The sequence below is a fragment of the Urocitellus parryii genome, chromosome 11 (assembly GCF_045843805.1).
Source record: "Urocitellus parryii isolate mUroPar1 chromosome 11, mUroPar1.hap1, whole genome shotgun sequence".
Classification (NCBI taxonomy): domain Eukaryota; kingdom Metazoa; phylum Chordata; class Mammalia; order Rodentia; family Sciuridae; genus Urocitellus; species Urocitellus parryii.
The window spans coordinates 47635427-47651964 of NC_135541.1; the positions used below are offsets into that span (position 1 = coordinate 47635427).

Here is a 16538-nt window from a genome sequence, read left to right on the forward strand (position 1 = left end):
ACAATGTATTTTCATGCCTCTACAAGAAATAGCATTCTTTAATTTAAAGATTACTACATTAAAGCTGGGCTCAGGGGCACATGCCTGTAATTCCAGCAGCTTGGGAGGCTGAGACAGGAGGATTGTGAGTTTAAAGCTAGCCTCAGCAATGATGAGGAGCTAAGCCACCCAGCGAGACCCTGTCTGTAAATAAAATACAAAATAGGGCTGGGAATGTGGCTCAGTGGCCGAGTGCCCCTGAGTTCAATCCCCGATAAATCCTGCTCCCCACCAAAAAAAAAAAAAAAAAAAAATTATTGCATTAAATATGTTTTTTTTTTTTTTTTAAATTCTGTGTTTAGGCCCTGTTCCCAACTTTTCCTGGCTATAGTACAAGGAGATGTGGTTTTACTTTCAGAAGAAGTTCAATGTGACACCTTCTTCCTTTTGCTGTGTTTCCTTAGGTCTCAGAATGCAGTTGGCCCATTAGGCAGGCTCCCAGTCTGCACAACCTCTTTGCTGTGTGTCGGAATATGTATAATTGGCTGCTACAGAATCCCAAAAACGTCTGTGTTGTCCACTGCTTGGTGAGTACCCATAGTTGGTATCTGTGGTTTGGTTTGGTCAGATATGGATGGTCCTATCCAGAATGATGGATAGGTAACATTTGAGTTCTGTAGCTTTATTGAGCCTCTACTTAGAAGCTAGGCAGTCCGAGGGATGGAAAAATGAGGAATGATGTATTATTTTTGTTTTAAAATATAAATACTACTGGGAGAGGCAGATACATATACACAACCCACATAATATGGGGACTCTAAAATGTGCCAAGTATTCTAAAAGAGGTAAAAATAAAGCTGTGGGTACCTAGGTAGTAATGCACTGAGTTTTCTGTGAATAGAGTTGACACAAACATATTGTCATATTTATTTTTTTCTTACAATTTGTGTTTGAATAAAAATAAGAGTGAAGCTCCCTCTGTCCTTGTAAATAGTTTAAATAGACTATGTTTTAGAATAGTTTCCATTAGGACTGATGATTTTTCTGGGCATTGACTTTGTAAAGTGCCTTTCTCTAACCCTTTCTCTCAGGCCTTTTACTTGTCCTGTAAAACTCAACTTGTGATAAAATCTTTCTGATTCTTCTAAGCATTTTCACAGTGCAGGTCCTCCCACTGTGTATCTCAGTATTTTCTGTGGCATCTATCACACTGCACCATACTAAGCTGTTCTCCTGTCTGTTTTCCCACTAGACTGTTAGCATCTCACAGGAAAGAACTGTGTCTTTGTTACCCTTGTACCCTAGACAAGCAAGATTTGAATAAGCAATTGAAAATAGGAAAACAATGAATGCACCAACGGAGTCTGAGCATAGTACTGGAAATAATTTACTGCTTCTAAAAATTTCAGAGTGTATATATATATATATATATATATATATATTTTTTTTTTTTGCTATGATATTACTGAATGATTTCCCCTCGCCTTCTTGAGAAGGGGTTGACAATAATAATTAAGACAGAGCTGATAGATATTGAGGTAGTAAGAAAACCTCACAGTACTCAAAATAAATCTACTTTCAGGGCTTAAATTACATGGCAGATTGCTAAAAGTACTCAGAGAAGCAGTTCTGGATCCCCAGGGTCCTATGAAGAAACAGGAAGAGGAGGTGCCAGGCAAGCCACAGGAAAGGATTTCTCTCAAAAGATGAAGGAGGCTGATACTGAAAAGTTATAAGCTGGTGATCCCTGATGGCCCTTCAGGGAAAAATTCTAATGAATCTTTTCTCAGATAATTTTTAAACTCTTATTAAAAAAAAGGAGTCCACATGGGTTTATTATAAATATAAATGTCAAACCAACTAGACATTTTGCAGCCAGGCTAATAGACTAATTTATTGAATTTTTGTATGAGATTTTCTAGTTTCTTGCAGTCAAGATGGAGAAATTTGACCTAGGTTGATATATATTTAGTTGGGTGGGGGTTGAATATATTTGCTTCCAAAGGTAGGTGAACTCATGGAGGAGATTTCATTAGATTGATGGTTATTTACCTATTTCTTTAGTCATATTGGGCTTTAATCCAGGGACACTTTAGCACTGAGTTGCATCTCCAGCCCATTTAAAAAATTTTTATTTTGAGACAAGGTATTGCTAAGTTGCTGAGGCTGGTCTTAAACTTGTGATCCTCCTGCCTCAGCCTCCTGCGTGGCTCAGATTATAGGCATCTGCCATCATGCCTAGCATACTTTGCTTTCTAAATTAACACAATGATGAAAATGTGGAAATCATGCTTATCCATTTTCTTAGAATTGGGAGGGTCACATAATAGACCTGGATTTAAAAAGTTCTTGTAGTTTACTTGTTTAACAGAAACTAACAATGTGAAGTTAATTACAGGATAAATGAACAGCCCTAAGTTCTGGTTCTGAAAGATTAAGCATGTTTGTCTATAGCTTAACAGGTGATCTGAGAAAGAAGTAGGGCTTTCGGTGGGTATGAAGATCAACAGGAGCTTCTATTGTGATTTAGCCTTCGTTTATTCTAGTTACGTTCATGAGAGCACAGTATCCAGACTAAGAAAGGTGATATCTTGCACTCATATCTTGCACCTCCCTTTGGGCAGCACATTTTAGGGTGATGTTTTAAAACTTTGGTCTGTTCAGAAATGCATACTAAATGAAGAGGTCTCTCTGAGTGAAATTTCAAAGGACAAAGAATCCAAGGGATTGGTTTTGTTTTCACCTGGAAAACAGAACTTTTGATGGAGAGCACTGCAGGCAGTGAAGGACAGTCACAAGGAGAGAGGAGTAGACTTGTTTTTTTTTTTTTTCTCATGGAAGGAAGAATGAAGGGCACCGAATAGAAGCTGAGGAGGAATAGACTTCAACTCAACACATTCAGTATAAGGATGCGCTTTGTAAGACGGAGTGAGCCGTAGCCATTCACTTAAGAGTCTTCTAGAAGAGGCTGTGTCTGGAGTGTTGCTGAATATTGTTTTCGTCATCTCAGGCTGTTAAAACAAAAACACTCTAGACTGGTTGATTTCAGTGGTAGAAATTTTTTTCTCATGGTCTGGAGACTGGAAGCCCAAGATCGGGGTCTCTGCAGACTCAGTGTCTTCTCAGGGCTGGTTTGTCTTTTCTTTTGTATCCTCATGTGCCCAGAGCAGATGAAAAGGAGTGGGGGAGGAGAGAGGGAGGGAGGAGGGAAGACTGAAGGAGAGAGGTGCCCTGTTCTTAGGACGCTAATCTCATTCATGAGGGCTCCACCTCAGATGCCTACTTCCTTATACCATTGCATTGGAAGTTAGCATTTCAACATGAATTTTGGGAAGACACAAATATTCAGTTCATAGAAGATCTATTCCTATGTTGAATGACGTATCAATTGATATTTTAAATTTTATATTAATGTTGGAGCACATTTTGGGTTAAATACTTATGCAACACATCCCATCAAGTGGCATCTGCCTAATCTGTGAGCTCTTTACTTCTTGTCCTAAATCAAGACCCCTCATCTGTGAGGTATGATGCCACCAGTCTAATGCAACTTTAAAGTCCAAAGCTACTTTAAAGATCACATTATTTTTCTTTAAATTTAAGTGAGTCAAATTATTTTGCTGGGCTTCTTGGGTTAGTATAGAGTGAGTTTTAGCCTAAGAAAAAGTCTTTCCTGCTTCTTTGTGATTTTGATAGCTTGGACAAATTTTTGTTTTCCAATGAAAAGTTTTGAAGTGAAAAACTGTTAGGAGGATTTCTCCCCTCCTTCTGTTAATTGCAAGTGCAGCCTTTCTCAGATTTGATCATGTTCTTGATGACTTTATGCATCATCTTTGATAGGATGGACGGGCGGCATCATCAATTCTGGTTGGTGCTATGTTCATTTTCTGTAATCTCTACTCTACTCCTGGCCCTGCTATTCGATTGCTGTATGCGAAGCGACCAGGAATTGGACTGTCACCATCCCACAGGAGGTACAGTAAGCAAGGTGCAGGGTCTGAGCAAGTGTGGTCTGGTTGTTACTGTGTACAGTTTGGAATCTGCCCTGTAGGTACTTTCCTAACTTTCTTCTAATTTATCTGACATTATTCTGAACTATGGAAACTATTGAATTAAGATATTGGATTTTCATGCACGTTCATGAGTCCCATATGAGTTTGTGATTTCAAAATCAGAAAGAAACTTTAAAGAATGCTTATCTCTTCCTTCATTTTACAGGTGAGAGAACTGACTCAGATAGGTTGTAATTTGCCCCAGGTCTAAAACATTCACATAGCCAGGATCTCAAGCTCTAAGACCAGTCCCTTTCTGTTGCATCATTTAGGTCTTTATTAAAATACCAGCAGTACCTGGTTATATTTATAAGATGATCATCACAATTAACAAGAGGAAATGCCAAAATGTAGAGAGAATGAGATGTTTTAAAATTCACTTTTTATTATGAGAGGAACAAGGAATTGGATTATAACAGATAGTCTGAACAGTGGCTTAAAAAAGGAAACACTCTTTAGATAATAACTATTTATTTTCTTCTGTTTAGTCATAATTTCTTCCCCTGATTTACATTGTATCTTCTTACTTTTTTGGATTATAAAAGTACTTCTGATGATAAAATTTTAACATCCAAAAATGGGTCTTCAGCTGATAAATTTAATCTGCTAAATGAAATAAGAATAGATGAACAAATATTAAGCTACTCTAAATCTCCCATAAGCTTTTGGATTTAATAAATACCCTGTTATCAGTTCTTTGGGGAAGTACAGCAAGGTCAGTGGATAAAATATTATCTGCATTCTCTTTTGCTAATTAACATTGAATAAAATAACAGCAAATTTTTATTGCAATTTAAAGATTTGCAAGGACAAACTTCATAGCAAAAATTACCTGCTTCTCCTGATGTGACGGGCCCCCTAACGGCAATCTTCTGTTTCAGGTACCTGGGCTATATGTGTGACTTACTAGCAGACAAGCCCTATCGCCCTCACTTCAAGCCTCTCACGATCAAGTCCATCACCGTCAGTCCCATACCCTTTTTCAACAAACAGAGAAACGGATGTCGCCCTTACTGTGATGTACTGATTGGAGAAACCAAAATATATACAACCTGCACAGATTTTGAACGAATGAAGTGAGTCTTATGATTTTTTTCCTTTACTTCTTATACACTGCTCAATTGCTGTGTAAATTGTTTTGTGTTCTTCCTGCAGGTCTATATCACTGTGGAATGGCTGATTTAAAAAAAAAATTCAATGTCGGTAGCGATCATAGACAAGCATAACTAAATCAAGGGAGGCATGGCTCCTTTTCACATGCAGCTGTGCCATAGGCTAAGGGACTAGCATGAGCTACAGTGAGCATTGAGACAGTGGGGTGGGGAGGGCTGGGGTTGTGGCTCAGTGGTAGAGCACTGCCTAGCATGTGTGAGGTACTGGGTTGGATTCTCAGCACCGCATATGAATAAAAAAAATAAAATAAAGGTCCATCACATCTTTTTAAAAAAATGTGCATGTTGTAGAGGGACAGAGGACCTGGACATTTAAGAGGGAGATGGCCTTGATGGGATTTAGTGAATCAGGGATGAATGAAGTCTCTAAGTGAGCAACTATGTAAATGATGACATAATTAGAGAAGTTATAGAATCTATAATGAAAAGGAGATACCAGTGGGAGGTTGTTGAGAATGGGGTGGAGAAAAAGAAATAAGTGGTAACTAAAGAGCAAATAGTTGGGAATAGAAGGAATTTGGGGATTAGTATTCAAGGCTCTCATAGACTGTGGCATTCCTGTTTCTATATGTAGCTTGGTTGAAGTTTTTGTTCCTTAAATCTCTGCTTTTACTACTAGCTTGAGGTTAGGAAAAGGCAAACACACACAAGGGATGATACATTTGAGGAAAATAAAGTGATCAGCAAACTAGAGATGGTCAGTTGTACTTTCTGGAAGTCCAGGTGAGATTGAGAGTCTTCCCATTGCAGTTTTCCCTCAGTTGGCATGGGCTGCATTTCTGCTCAAGAAAAGAAATAGTTTCTAGGTCCAGATCTGGGCAGATGGGTCTCTTGGCCAGGCCACAGAGCACTATGCCTCTGTCTGTGTAATTGTACCAGACTGGATAGCTTTTAATGTCTGTTTTGATTCTATTTAAAGAGAATACCGGGTCCAAGATGGAAAAATCTTCATTCCCTTGAACATCACTGTGCAAGGAGATGTGGTTGTCTCCATGTATCACTTGAGGTCAACCATTGGAAGCCGGCTGCAAGCTAAGGTAAGCTTTCTGGAAGAATCATGGCATTAGCTCATCTGAGTTTTTAACAGTGATATTTTTTAATCTTCTCCCCAATCACTTTGGGGTGAATGAGTTGTGGTTTAAGAATGAGGAAGAGCCTTTAAAGGTTGCTTATGTCCATCTTCCTCATTTTACAGGGGAAGATACTGAGACTTGTAGAGGTATGACTTACTAAAGTTCTTGGTATGATTACTGTGGAATTAAATAACTGTGTTTTTCCCCCAAAGTTTTTACTGGGATAAAGTTCACATTACATAAAAACCACCCTTTTAAAGTATATAATACAGTAATACAGTGGATTTTGGTACATTCAAAAGAATGTGCAACCATCAGAACTGTGTAATTCCAAAGCATTTTTTTATCACCCCTAAAAGAAACCCTGTGCCCATTAGCAGTCACTACCCATTTCCTCTTCCTTATCTCCAGACAACCATGAACCTACTTTCTGTCCCTGAGGGTTTGCTTAGTTTGGAGATTTCATATAAATGAAATCATACAATACATGGTGTCTTGTAGCTGGCTTTTTTTCACTTAGCGTATATTTTTGAGGCTTATCCATGTAACCGCATGTATCAGTACTTCATTCCTTTGTATAGCCAAGTAATATTCTGTTGTGTGACTATGCCACATTCTATTAATCTTTCCATCAATTGGTAGATATTTGGGTTATTGCCTCTCTTTGACTTTAAGAATGATGTTGCAAGGAATCATATTTTAATTAAACAAATTTTGCTCAGTTTATGCTCTGTTCCAGCCATTGCCTAGGTGTCTAGGATTGAAAAGAATATGACTGTGTTCCTGCCGTTAAGAAACTCAGCCCAGCAGGAAAAATTTACACATGTTTAAAGTATCCATAATACCATATGGAGGGGAGATGAGGTGCTGCAATAGGAACAGTTTGTTTTAGCCAGCAGTAGCCCCCATAGGCTCCAGAAAGATATGCCTTTCAAGGTGGGCCAAAAAGGATGAGTTCATTGGGTTGGAGCAGGGCATCCTGGGAAGAAAGAATACGATGAGTGAAAGCATGTCAGTGTATCAGAACATGGGATGGGGAAACAGTGGATGAGGAAACAGCTTTCCAAGGCAGAGTTTGTGAAAGGGAGAAGTGGGAGACGTTTAATATTCATAGTAAACAAAGATTCAGATGTAGAAAGAGTTGAAGGTTCATGGCTCCCCAAAATATAACATCTTGATCACATTCCCCTTTCACTGGTAAATTGTAATGTTTTTTTTTTCCCTTGGATATTTTTAGGTGACCAACACACAGATATTCCAGCTTCAGTTTCATTCTGGATTCATACCTCTGGACACAACAGTATTAAAGTTCACTAAGTAAGTACTGCTCGGACTGAAAGCCTGTTTGCACTGGGTAGCTGTGCAGTGTTGAGTTTCTTTAGTGCCATGGTGCATTCCCCCTGAGTCCTGTGCCGCTAGATCATTGAGTGTAGCTCCACCACACAGAGAAGCTGGATATATCTGAAAACTTTCCATTGAATATGACCTGTCTTAAGAAGTGCAAGTAGATCCAAGACTTCAGATAGAAAGGTCTAAAATTGCCATGTGAAGGAACATACCAGTCAGTTTCCCACCAATGTGACAAATACCCGAGAACAACAATTTAAAGGAGGAAATAATTATTTTGGCTCACAGTTTCAGAGGTTTCAGTTCACAGTTGGCTGGCTCTAAGGAAGAAGAATCATGGAGGAAGGGTGTTGCAGAGGAAAGCTGCTCACTTCAAGGCATCTGGGAAGCAGAGAGAGTGAGAAGAGGGTGGGGCAGGCCAGGGACAGGATATAGTCCCCAATGGTAAACACCCAAGAACTCAGTCTTTTCAACTCATATAGTCCATTTACCTCATTATTCCACTAATGAGGTTAGAGTTTTTATGATCTAATCATTTCCTAAATCTCCACCTCTGAACATTACTGCACTGAGGAACAAGCTTTCAACACTGGAGCTTTTGGAGGACATTCCAGACCCAAACTATATAGGGAGCAAGAGTGGACAAAGAAGGAACAAAGTATTACTACTTTGATCCTTTGCATCTGTGTATTTCCATATATTTCTTTCAGGAATGACAGTTAAATCAGTGGTATGGAATGATCAGTGATCCATAAAATAGATAACAGGCTAGAACACTAGAGCAGGGTTCTGGAGGAGCCCTCTGTACCAGACATTGGCCCTCAGTTGCAATATCGTAGGGTGGTTTGATAACTTGGGGGTAGCCAAATTTGTGATAGGTGAGCATTGCTGGGGCCAGGATAGGGACAGATATTCAAGGGTAACTATGGTGGCCATAGCCTGTTTCACTCTTTTAATACCTGACTTGGTCATGCCAGTGCAGCCTGGCTGGATGTATCAGTTCTGCTTTCCAGAGTGCTCTTACATTTGCAATCTCCATGTTCTTTGAATAGGACGTTATTCTCTTTTCTTGAGATGAGGAAACTGAGACACAGAAAAGTAAAGTACTGTATCTAGCTAATGATTGAGTCTTCTCTAGAAATGAGTTTCTAGTTAACCTGAAAGTCTACCTCTGGTGGTTGCTCTGCTGAGCCTTATGCTGGTTTCATTGTTTTTCATTGGCCTTATTCTTTTAAATCCCTTTGTAGGCCTGAGTTAGATGCATGTGATGTACCAGAAAAATACCCTCAGCTATTTCAGGTGACGCTGGATGTAGAACTACAGCCCCAGGACAAAGCGGTAGACTTAACCCCACCATGGGAGCATTACTGCACAAAAGATGTCAACCCCAGTATCCTCTTCTCTTCTCACCAGGAGCATCAAGATACTCTGGCCTTAGGAGGTATTTATTTTTCAGGCCAAAAGTTTGTGTTATTTAGCACATTGCTGTATTCCCCGAGTTTCACTGATGCTACGTGGCCTTTTGTCTTGCAGGACAGGCTCCAGCAGATCTCCCTCCAGACAACCCCAGGAATTTGGGGCAAAGTGGCTTCTTTGCCTCTCTCTGTTGGCAAGGTACTTTCAAGCATTTCTCAAACTTTACATGTAAAGTTTGAGATTGTGGTTCTTCTGTAGAGACACTTAGCTTTTGAAGCAGTCTAAATTAAAGTAGCAATTAGAAATCATTCAGGCTCCTTTCCCTTTATTCCATACCCTTCCCCCTCACTCCTTTCTCAAATTGGACAACTTCCCTATTTTCAACTTCATGGATGCACTCAGACTGATGCAGAAGGCCATGTTCAGCTGACTTCCATCTCCTCTGTGCTGTGTTCTTGGTTTGATGGATAAGTGTGATATTTTCCTAAGATCCCCCTTTAGGCTACTGACAATATAAATAAATTAGCAAAGAATTCTGTTTCCTGCCTTCAATTAAATATTCTAAAAATATGTAGTCGAGCATTTCTTCCAAAGTGCCCTGAGCACTAGCTGGGCAGAACTGAGCTTATGTTGGCACAGGTAAGGCAAACACCTGGCCTCTATGTCTCTGTCACTTGTTTTAACAATCATTAGCATAAATTTGGGGCTCCATTATTGTATTCTTTTTTCCCAAACCTGGAGATGTTATCAGATCCTTCTCAACATAGCATTTCAGACTGCTGCCATTAGTAGCATTGGCATCCTAATCCATATAGATCAGCCATCCTCACTTTAGAGTTTGCTGAGATTAAATGCAAGCTTTGGTGTAGAATTGAATAGTTGGGACTTTATGTAGGAAAGGGTGACAGATGGCTTTGGGGATGACCTAGTTAAAACTCTTAGTTGACTTTCCTCTGATGTGTGAATGTGAGTTCCTATTCCTTTAGCTTCTAGATGTTTTCAGTGTTTGTTGAAAGAATTCATTGGAATTAAAAGACTGACTTTCAGAATTTTCTTTTGAGAAATGGAACCCAAAATTTCTCAAACTTGGATAAACCCAGTCAATAAACCCAGTAGATGGATTTTGCAACACTTTCTTGGTATATTTTACCTTGTATCTTCCTCACAGTAAGGACTTTAATAAATAAAATTTCACTCTTACCTTTCCATTGCCAATTTTGTAAACTATTTGTAAATTATAAATAACTTCTGTAGTCTGCGGAAGAGATTTTAGCACAGATGCACAGTCTCTTTATCTGAACCTCTCAGAGCCAGATGTGTTTAGGAATGCAGAAAGGTGATACAGTATATAAGCTAGATATTTCTTAACAACCTCAGTGGTATCTCAGACAACAACTTGTAATCAAGCATGCTAAAATTTCTTCAGTGAAACCTGTAAGGGAAACCCTAAGTGAGACCAATGAAGTCTAAATAATATCATATCCATTCCAGTCAGGTTTTTCTGCCAGCTGAGTTTGCACCAAACTTAGGAAAGCCTTTCTCTTTTCATAGTTTTTTTTTTTCTTTCCATTTCAGAATTGGGTATTAGGGGTGTGGACCTCAACCTGATTCAGAATGTGAGTCCATCTGACGTTACATAACAATGCTCTGTGGGAGCTCATCTCAAGCAAGGCCTGGAAAGTCATTCACTGTCTCTCTAGTCCTTTCCCAGAAGAGGCCTTTGTGCTGAGCCCATTTTATGCTGAAAGTATCTTCTTTCAGCTTGGTATAAGGACCATCTGAAGCAGAGCCATTCTGTGAACTCAGCAGGTGTTTGAGTTCCTTCTGCATCAGCCCGTGGGAGAACAGCCTTGCTTTTGTCTGCAGGACACACAGAGAAGTAAAAGTCAGTGAAGGGTGTTCACAAAGGACTAAGGGTTACTGTTCTATTCCCCCCCCCCCAAAAAAAAAAAATCACCTAGCATAGAGCCTGGAAATTAATAATAGTAATGATAATAAAAATTTGACTTGGATGTGGTGCTGTATGCTTGTAATCCCAACTACTCAGGAGGCTGAGGCAGGAGAATTGAAAGTTTGAAGCCAGCCTAGGCAATTTAGTGAGACCCTATCTCAAAATAAAATTATAACTTTTCTGAGAGGTTCAGATTAGAGAGTGTGCATCTGGGTGTGTAGCTCAGTAATAGAAGAATGTTCTTTGGTTCAGAATAAAAATCATCATCATCATCATCATCAACATTTAGGTACTCCTTGCTGTTGATCTGAGCACTTTATAATATTATCTCACATAATTTTCATAATAGCCTGTGAGTGAGGTACTATTTGTTACCCTGTTTTGCTGAGGAGGAAACGGAGAAGTAAGGTAACTTACCTAGTGTCACAGAGCCAGTGAGTAGTGGAGCTGGGGTTCAATCCCAGGATGCCTGGCTCCCGAGTCCTACTCCATATCCTAATGCTGCCCTGAATCTCAGATGCTCAGCCGTGATAGATGAATATAATATAAAAAGTGTTCCATTGGATGGATCCCAAAGCACTATTTGCTCAAGGTTGAATCCTTCTCTCTGGAATGATGTGCAATAATGTAACAAACCCCAACAGCACCGTGGTCAGTAACTAACTCTTTTTTTTGGCTACTGGTCTTCCTTAGATCAGAAATCAGAGAAATCATCTTGCGAGGAGGACCATGCTGCCCTAGTGAATCAGGAGAGCGAGCAATCCGACGATGAACTTCTGACCCTTTCCAGTCCGCATGGCAATGCCAATGGTGACAGACATCATGGCGCCAAGAAGCCCAGCAAAAAGCAGCAGGAGCCAGCCGCTCCACCACCCCCTGAGGAGGTGGACCTTCTGGGCCTAGAAGGTTCTGATGTGAGTAAGAGCTTCTCTCCACCGGCAGCGCCTCCCTCCAATTCTGAACTACTGAGTGACCTGTTTGGGGGTGGAGGTGCAGCTGCTCCTGCCCAGGCTGGACAGTCTGGGGTGGAAGACGTGTTTCACCCTAGTGGACCTGCATCCACCCAGTCGACACCACGCCGTTCGGCAGCCTCGGCCTCCGCATCGCCAACCCGACGACTGGGAGAAGGTAATTTTTTTCCATTGCTCTGTAGTTCTGAGATTTGAATGGTAACTTTTGGGCCAGAAAGGCAGAATTGTCTTAATAAGCTGGGCCTCTTCAATCCCCTGAAAGTCCCTTTAGAAGTCGATATTTAGGTCTTCATTTAATTGGAGAACACAAGAGAAAATGGAAATATTGTTCATTTGGTAGGTTTTCTTTTGTCAGGATTTCAGGCCTGAGAGGCTTTAGTTACTTCTTTTTGGAGATGTAGATGGATGAATTATTATTAAAAGTCACAACTAATGCTGGGGGCAATGGAGCACACTTGTAATCCCAGTGGCTTGGGAGGCTGAGGCAGGAGGATTGCCAGTTCAAAACCAGTCTCAGCAATAGCAAGGCACTAAGCAACTCAGTGAGACCCTGTTTCTAAATAAAATACAGAAAAGGGTTGGGGATGTGGCTCAGTGGTTGAGTGTCCCTCAGTTCAATCCCCAGTTCCCCAACCCCCCAACAAACAAACAAAAAACAGCTAATATTTGTGACATACTTACCATTTGCCAGATATGGAATATAACACTAAACATGATTCAGTTCTTAGCACCTCTCTATTGGGTTTTTGTTACCATTATCCCCATTTTATAGTTAAATTAGTAGCATAAGTTCATATTGCTGATACTCAATGGGGTCAGGGTCCAAAATTTGGCCATTGCACTCCAGAGCTTTCCTTCAGATTTCCTGCAGTGCCTTCCTATAATTGTAGTTTTCTGCATATACTTTGGCTATGCAGAGAAGTTTTTGGTTATCTCAGAATTTACTTAGGGAACTAAATTAGCTCTTATCTGTGATGTTCAGCATTTTACTTTTCATTATAGAGAATGCCTCTGACCTAAGGTGATATTAAAAGTGCCAAGTCGTGGTGAGATTTTAGCATATTCCAGAGGACGGCTTCAAACCCAGATGTAGAGGGATTAGCCCAATGAACTCTTATAATTACATTAAAAGGTTCAGAGTTATCATTTTATAGAAAAGATAAGGTTTTATGCATATTAAATGAGATAAGGGATATATTTCATGTGATAGAGTGTCTGAAACTGTCAGTATGTTGCTGCCAACAGAGGCTTGACTGCGGCCCAGCAGATGTCAGGAGAGCATTGTGTGAAAGAAGTCATGGCTGTAATCTTATCAAGCTATGTGTCCTTCCTGCACTGTGGAAGTGGGGTTGGTTGGTTAAGTGGTTTGATTCTCCTCTGTTCTCAGAATGGGTTAATCCCCTTCTAGGAAGTAGCCATTAGCTCAGTGTTTAAAGATTAAGAAGTGACATCTCAGGAAGACTGAAGGGGATTTTGTGTCTTGTTCAATAAGACAAATTAAGGGCCAATTAACTCCATGCATCTCAGCGATTTTCATCCCATTCATTTCATGACAGTAAGAAATGTGAAGTGCTTTTGGGAAATTCCTGAGAGTTGGAGTCAGAACACTTGAGCATGAGTCCCAGTCTTATTCTCTTGACCTTAGACAAGACCTTCGACAAGAAACTGGATCTCCTGAGCTGTATTTTCATTGTCTGTAGAGTAAAGATGATGCCACTTCTATCTGGCAGGATGACATTGAGGATCAGCTGAGGTCTTCTTAATGAAAGACAATGTAAACTCTCAGAAAGGATGGAGTCTTGATTCTTGGAGCATTATTCCCAATAACCCTGGCTTCCCACTTTCTTCTGGTCTTTTCACCATTCACAAACTTTTCCTTGCTCCACTAATTCTGCATCTGGTTTCTAGCAGGTTTTTTTTTAATATTTATTTTTTAGTTGGACACAATATCTTTATTTTATCTATTTATTTTACATGGTGCTGAGGATCAAACCCAGGGCCTCACATGTGCTAGGTAAGCGCTCTACCGCTGAGCCACAATCCCAGCCCTCTAGCAGGTAGTTGAAAAGCTATGTTTTGGAAATGTTTGCATTCCACAGGACCCAAGCAATTTTTTTTTTCCTCACTACTCTCATTTTAACTTTCAAGGGAGCCAGAGACTGTTGAGAGACAAAACTAAATGAAACTATTTGTTGTGATTTCCTACTGTTTATCTGAATAGCAAAGGCCCTCTTTCTGATGTTTGTTCATAATTCATTTGGCATGAACATTTACACAAGCACAGTTTAGTCATCAAAACCCTCTGTCAGTCTTGTCTTCTCAGGTTCTCTGTAATATTAATTGACTTATTCCACATTGTTAAGATTTTCAGAGGTCAAGGGGGGCTTCATTTATTGTTTTTATGGTTTATCCAACAGATAAGTCTAGACGCCTCCTTGATCTACAAAAGGTGGACTTATTCTTGTGTGGTCAGAAATCCTTGGGATCCACTGTTAGCCGTGGAGGAAGTTTCAAGGATAGAATGGGCCTGTGGAGCAGGCCTAGAGGCACACATCATCCTGATTCCAGGCAATAGTGACAACTCTTCAATAGTTATAAAATAGCTGAACTTGTAGGACAAAGCAATATATTTTTTACCATTGTTTTCTAGGTACCACCTTTGACCCATTTGGAGCACCGTCTAAACCATCAGGTCCAGATTTGCTGGGTTCTTTTCTGAGCACATCCAATGCCTCCAGTGACCCCTTTCTTCAGCCCACGAGAAGCCCTTCACCTACAGTGCATGGTAAGAAAGTATCTTATATTGTGTTTAGTGGAACATAGTTTTCCACAAAATACCAGTAAGAAATAAAAGTATCCTTTGGGTGCCTTTTTGGGTCGGTGTGTGTGTGGGGGGCTTTGTAATATATCTCTCTTTTGGAGATTAAAAATTTACATTAACATATTAAAATCTCTGAGATGTCTTACAAGACAGAAACCTGCTTTGTTTTACTTAACTTTTCCAAAAACTTACTTGACTGGGAAATTCCTTTTCACATGAGAGTTATGTACACAGAAGCATAAGGCACTGTTGATTGTACTGCCTATCATTATTTTGTGTACCAATAGAAAAAGAAAAAGAAAAAAAAAAGCACTGTCAATTTTAATTGATTGGAAGATATGTCTTGCCTGGAGAAATTTTTGAAGTGTGGAAAAATAGCAGACTTCAATTAATGAAACATGGTGTTAGCATTCCATGAAATTAGTATTCTATAGAGCAAAGTTTGGGATAGACCTCCCTTATTTATTAAAGACATATATGGCTGCAGAGTCCTGGAAATGTGACTAGTATGACTTGAGACATGCTTTAAATATAAGATATATACTAGATTTCAAAACTTAACATTCAACAAGACCATAAACTATCCTGTTAATATTTTTTATATTGATCGCTTATTAGAATGATATTTGGGTTATATTGTTAAATAAAAAATATGTTTAAAATTAATGTTATTGATACCATTTTACTTTTTAAAATGTAACTACTAGAAAATTTAAGATTACATATGGACCCACATTATATTTCTATGGCAGAGATTTAGGGTGTATGGAAAAAATAGCAATCATAATGATGTGTTAGTGCAGCAGGAATATATTGCTCAGGTTATACTGATTACAACTGGAGCTCTTTGGTTAAGGGAAAATGGCTTTAAGCCAAATTGGTGCTTTCTACTGATGTTGACTATCACTAGCTTCAACCTAGAGGGCAGTGTAATATTGAAATACCTTAAACTTAAGGGTTAATGGCATCTAGTTATCAGTTTGATCTTGTGGAAGTCATGTAAATGCAAAAGGAAGATGAGTTGTGCAGCATTGGTCAAACTATAACTTGGTTAAAAAAAGAAAAACCCATCTAGGAACAACTTTTTTTTTAAAAAAAATATTTTATTTATTTATTTATTTATTTATTTGGTGCTGAGGATAGAGCCCAGCGCCTCGCACATGCTAGGTGGGCGCTCTACCGCTGAGCCACATCCCGTCTCCTAGAAACAAATTTTATGGGTGATTTCCAACAGTTATTTTCCCCCTATACTGAGGATTAAATCTAGGAACATGGTACCTCTAAGCTATATTCCCCATCCCTTTTTTAAAAAACATTTATTTTTTAGTTGTAGTTAAACACAACATCTTTATTTTATTTATCTATGTGGTATTGAGGATCAAACCCAGGGTCTCGCATATGCGAGGTGAGTGCTCTACCGCTGAGCCACAACCCCAGCCCTCCCCAGCCCTTTTTATTTTTTATTTTGAGACAAGTTCTCACTAAGTTGCCCATGCTGGTCTCAAACTTGCAATCCTCCTGCCTCAGCCTCCTGCATTCCAACTGGTCTTTACTCTTAAACTATTTGAAATGGGTCCATAGGAAAATACACAAGAAGTTTACTTCTCATACATGAGTGGTGCTCTCTTATTTATTTTTAGTTGTCAATGGACCTTTATTTTATTTATTTATATGTGGTGCTGAAGATCAAATCCAGTGCTTCACATATACCAGGCAAGTGCTCCATCACTGAGCCACAATCCCAGCCCCGAGTACT

At 39.5% G+C, this 16538-nt stretch overlaps 1 protein-coding gene across 2 annotated transcripts in view; it reads left to right on the forward strand.

Annotated features, from left to right (window-relative positions):
* The window catches only part of Dnajc6 (DnaJ heat shock protein family (Hsp40) member C6), a 159980-nt gene that overhangs the window by 121949 nt on the left and 21493 nt on the right, over positions 1–16538 (forward strand). For both annotated transcript variants that reach the window (XM_026411021.2, XM_077790976.1), the window contains 9 exons: positions 444–566; positions 3820–3953; positions 4913–5107; positions 6123–6240; positions 7514–7593; positions 8871–9064; positions 9157–9237; positions 11684–12118; positions 14612–14746. In XM_026411021.2, coding sequence (XP_026266806.1) covers positions 444–566; positions 3820–3953; positions 4913–5107; positions 6123–6240; positions 7514–7593; positions 8871–9064; positions 9157–9237; positions 11684–12118; positions 14612–14746 — 1495 coding nt within the window. The remainder of the gene's footprint in view (positions 1–443; positions 567–3819; positions 3954–4912; positions 5108–6122; positions 6241–7513; positions 7594–8870; positions 9065–9156; positions 9238–11683; positions 12119–14611; positions 14747–16538) is intronic.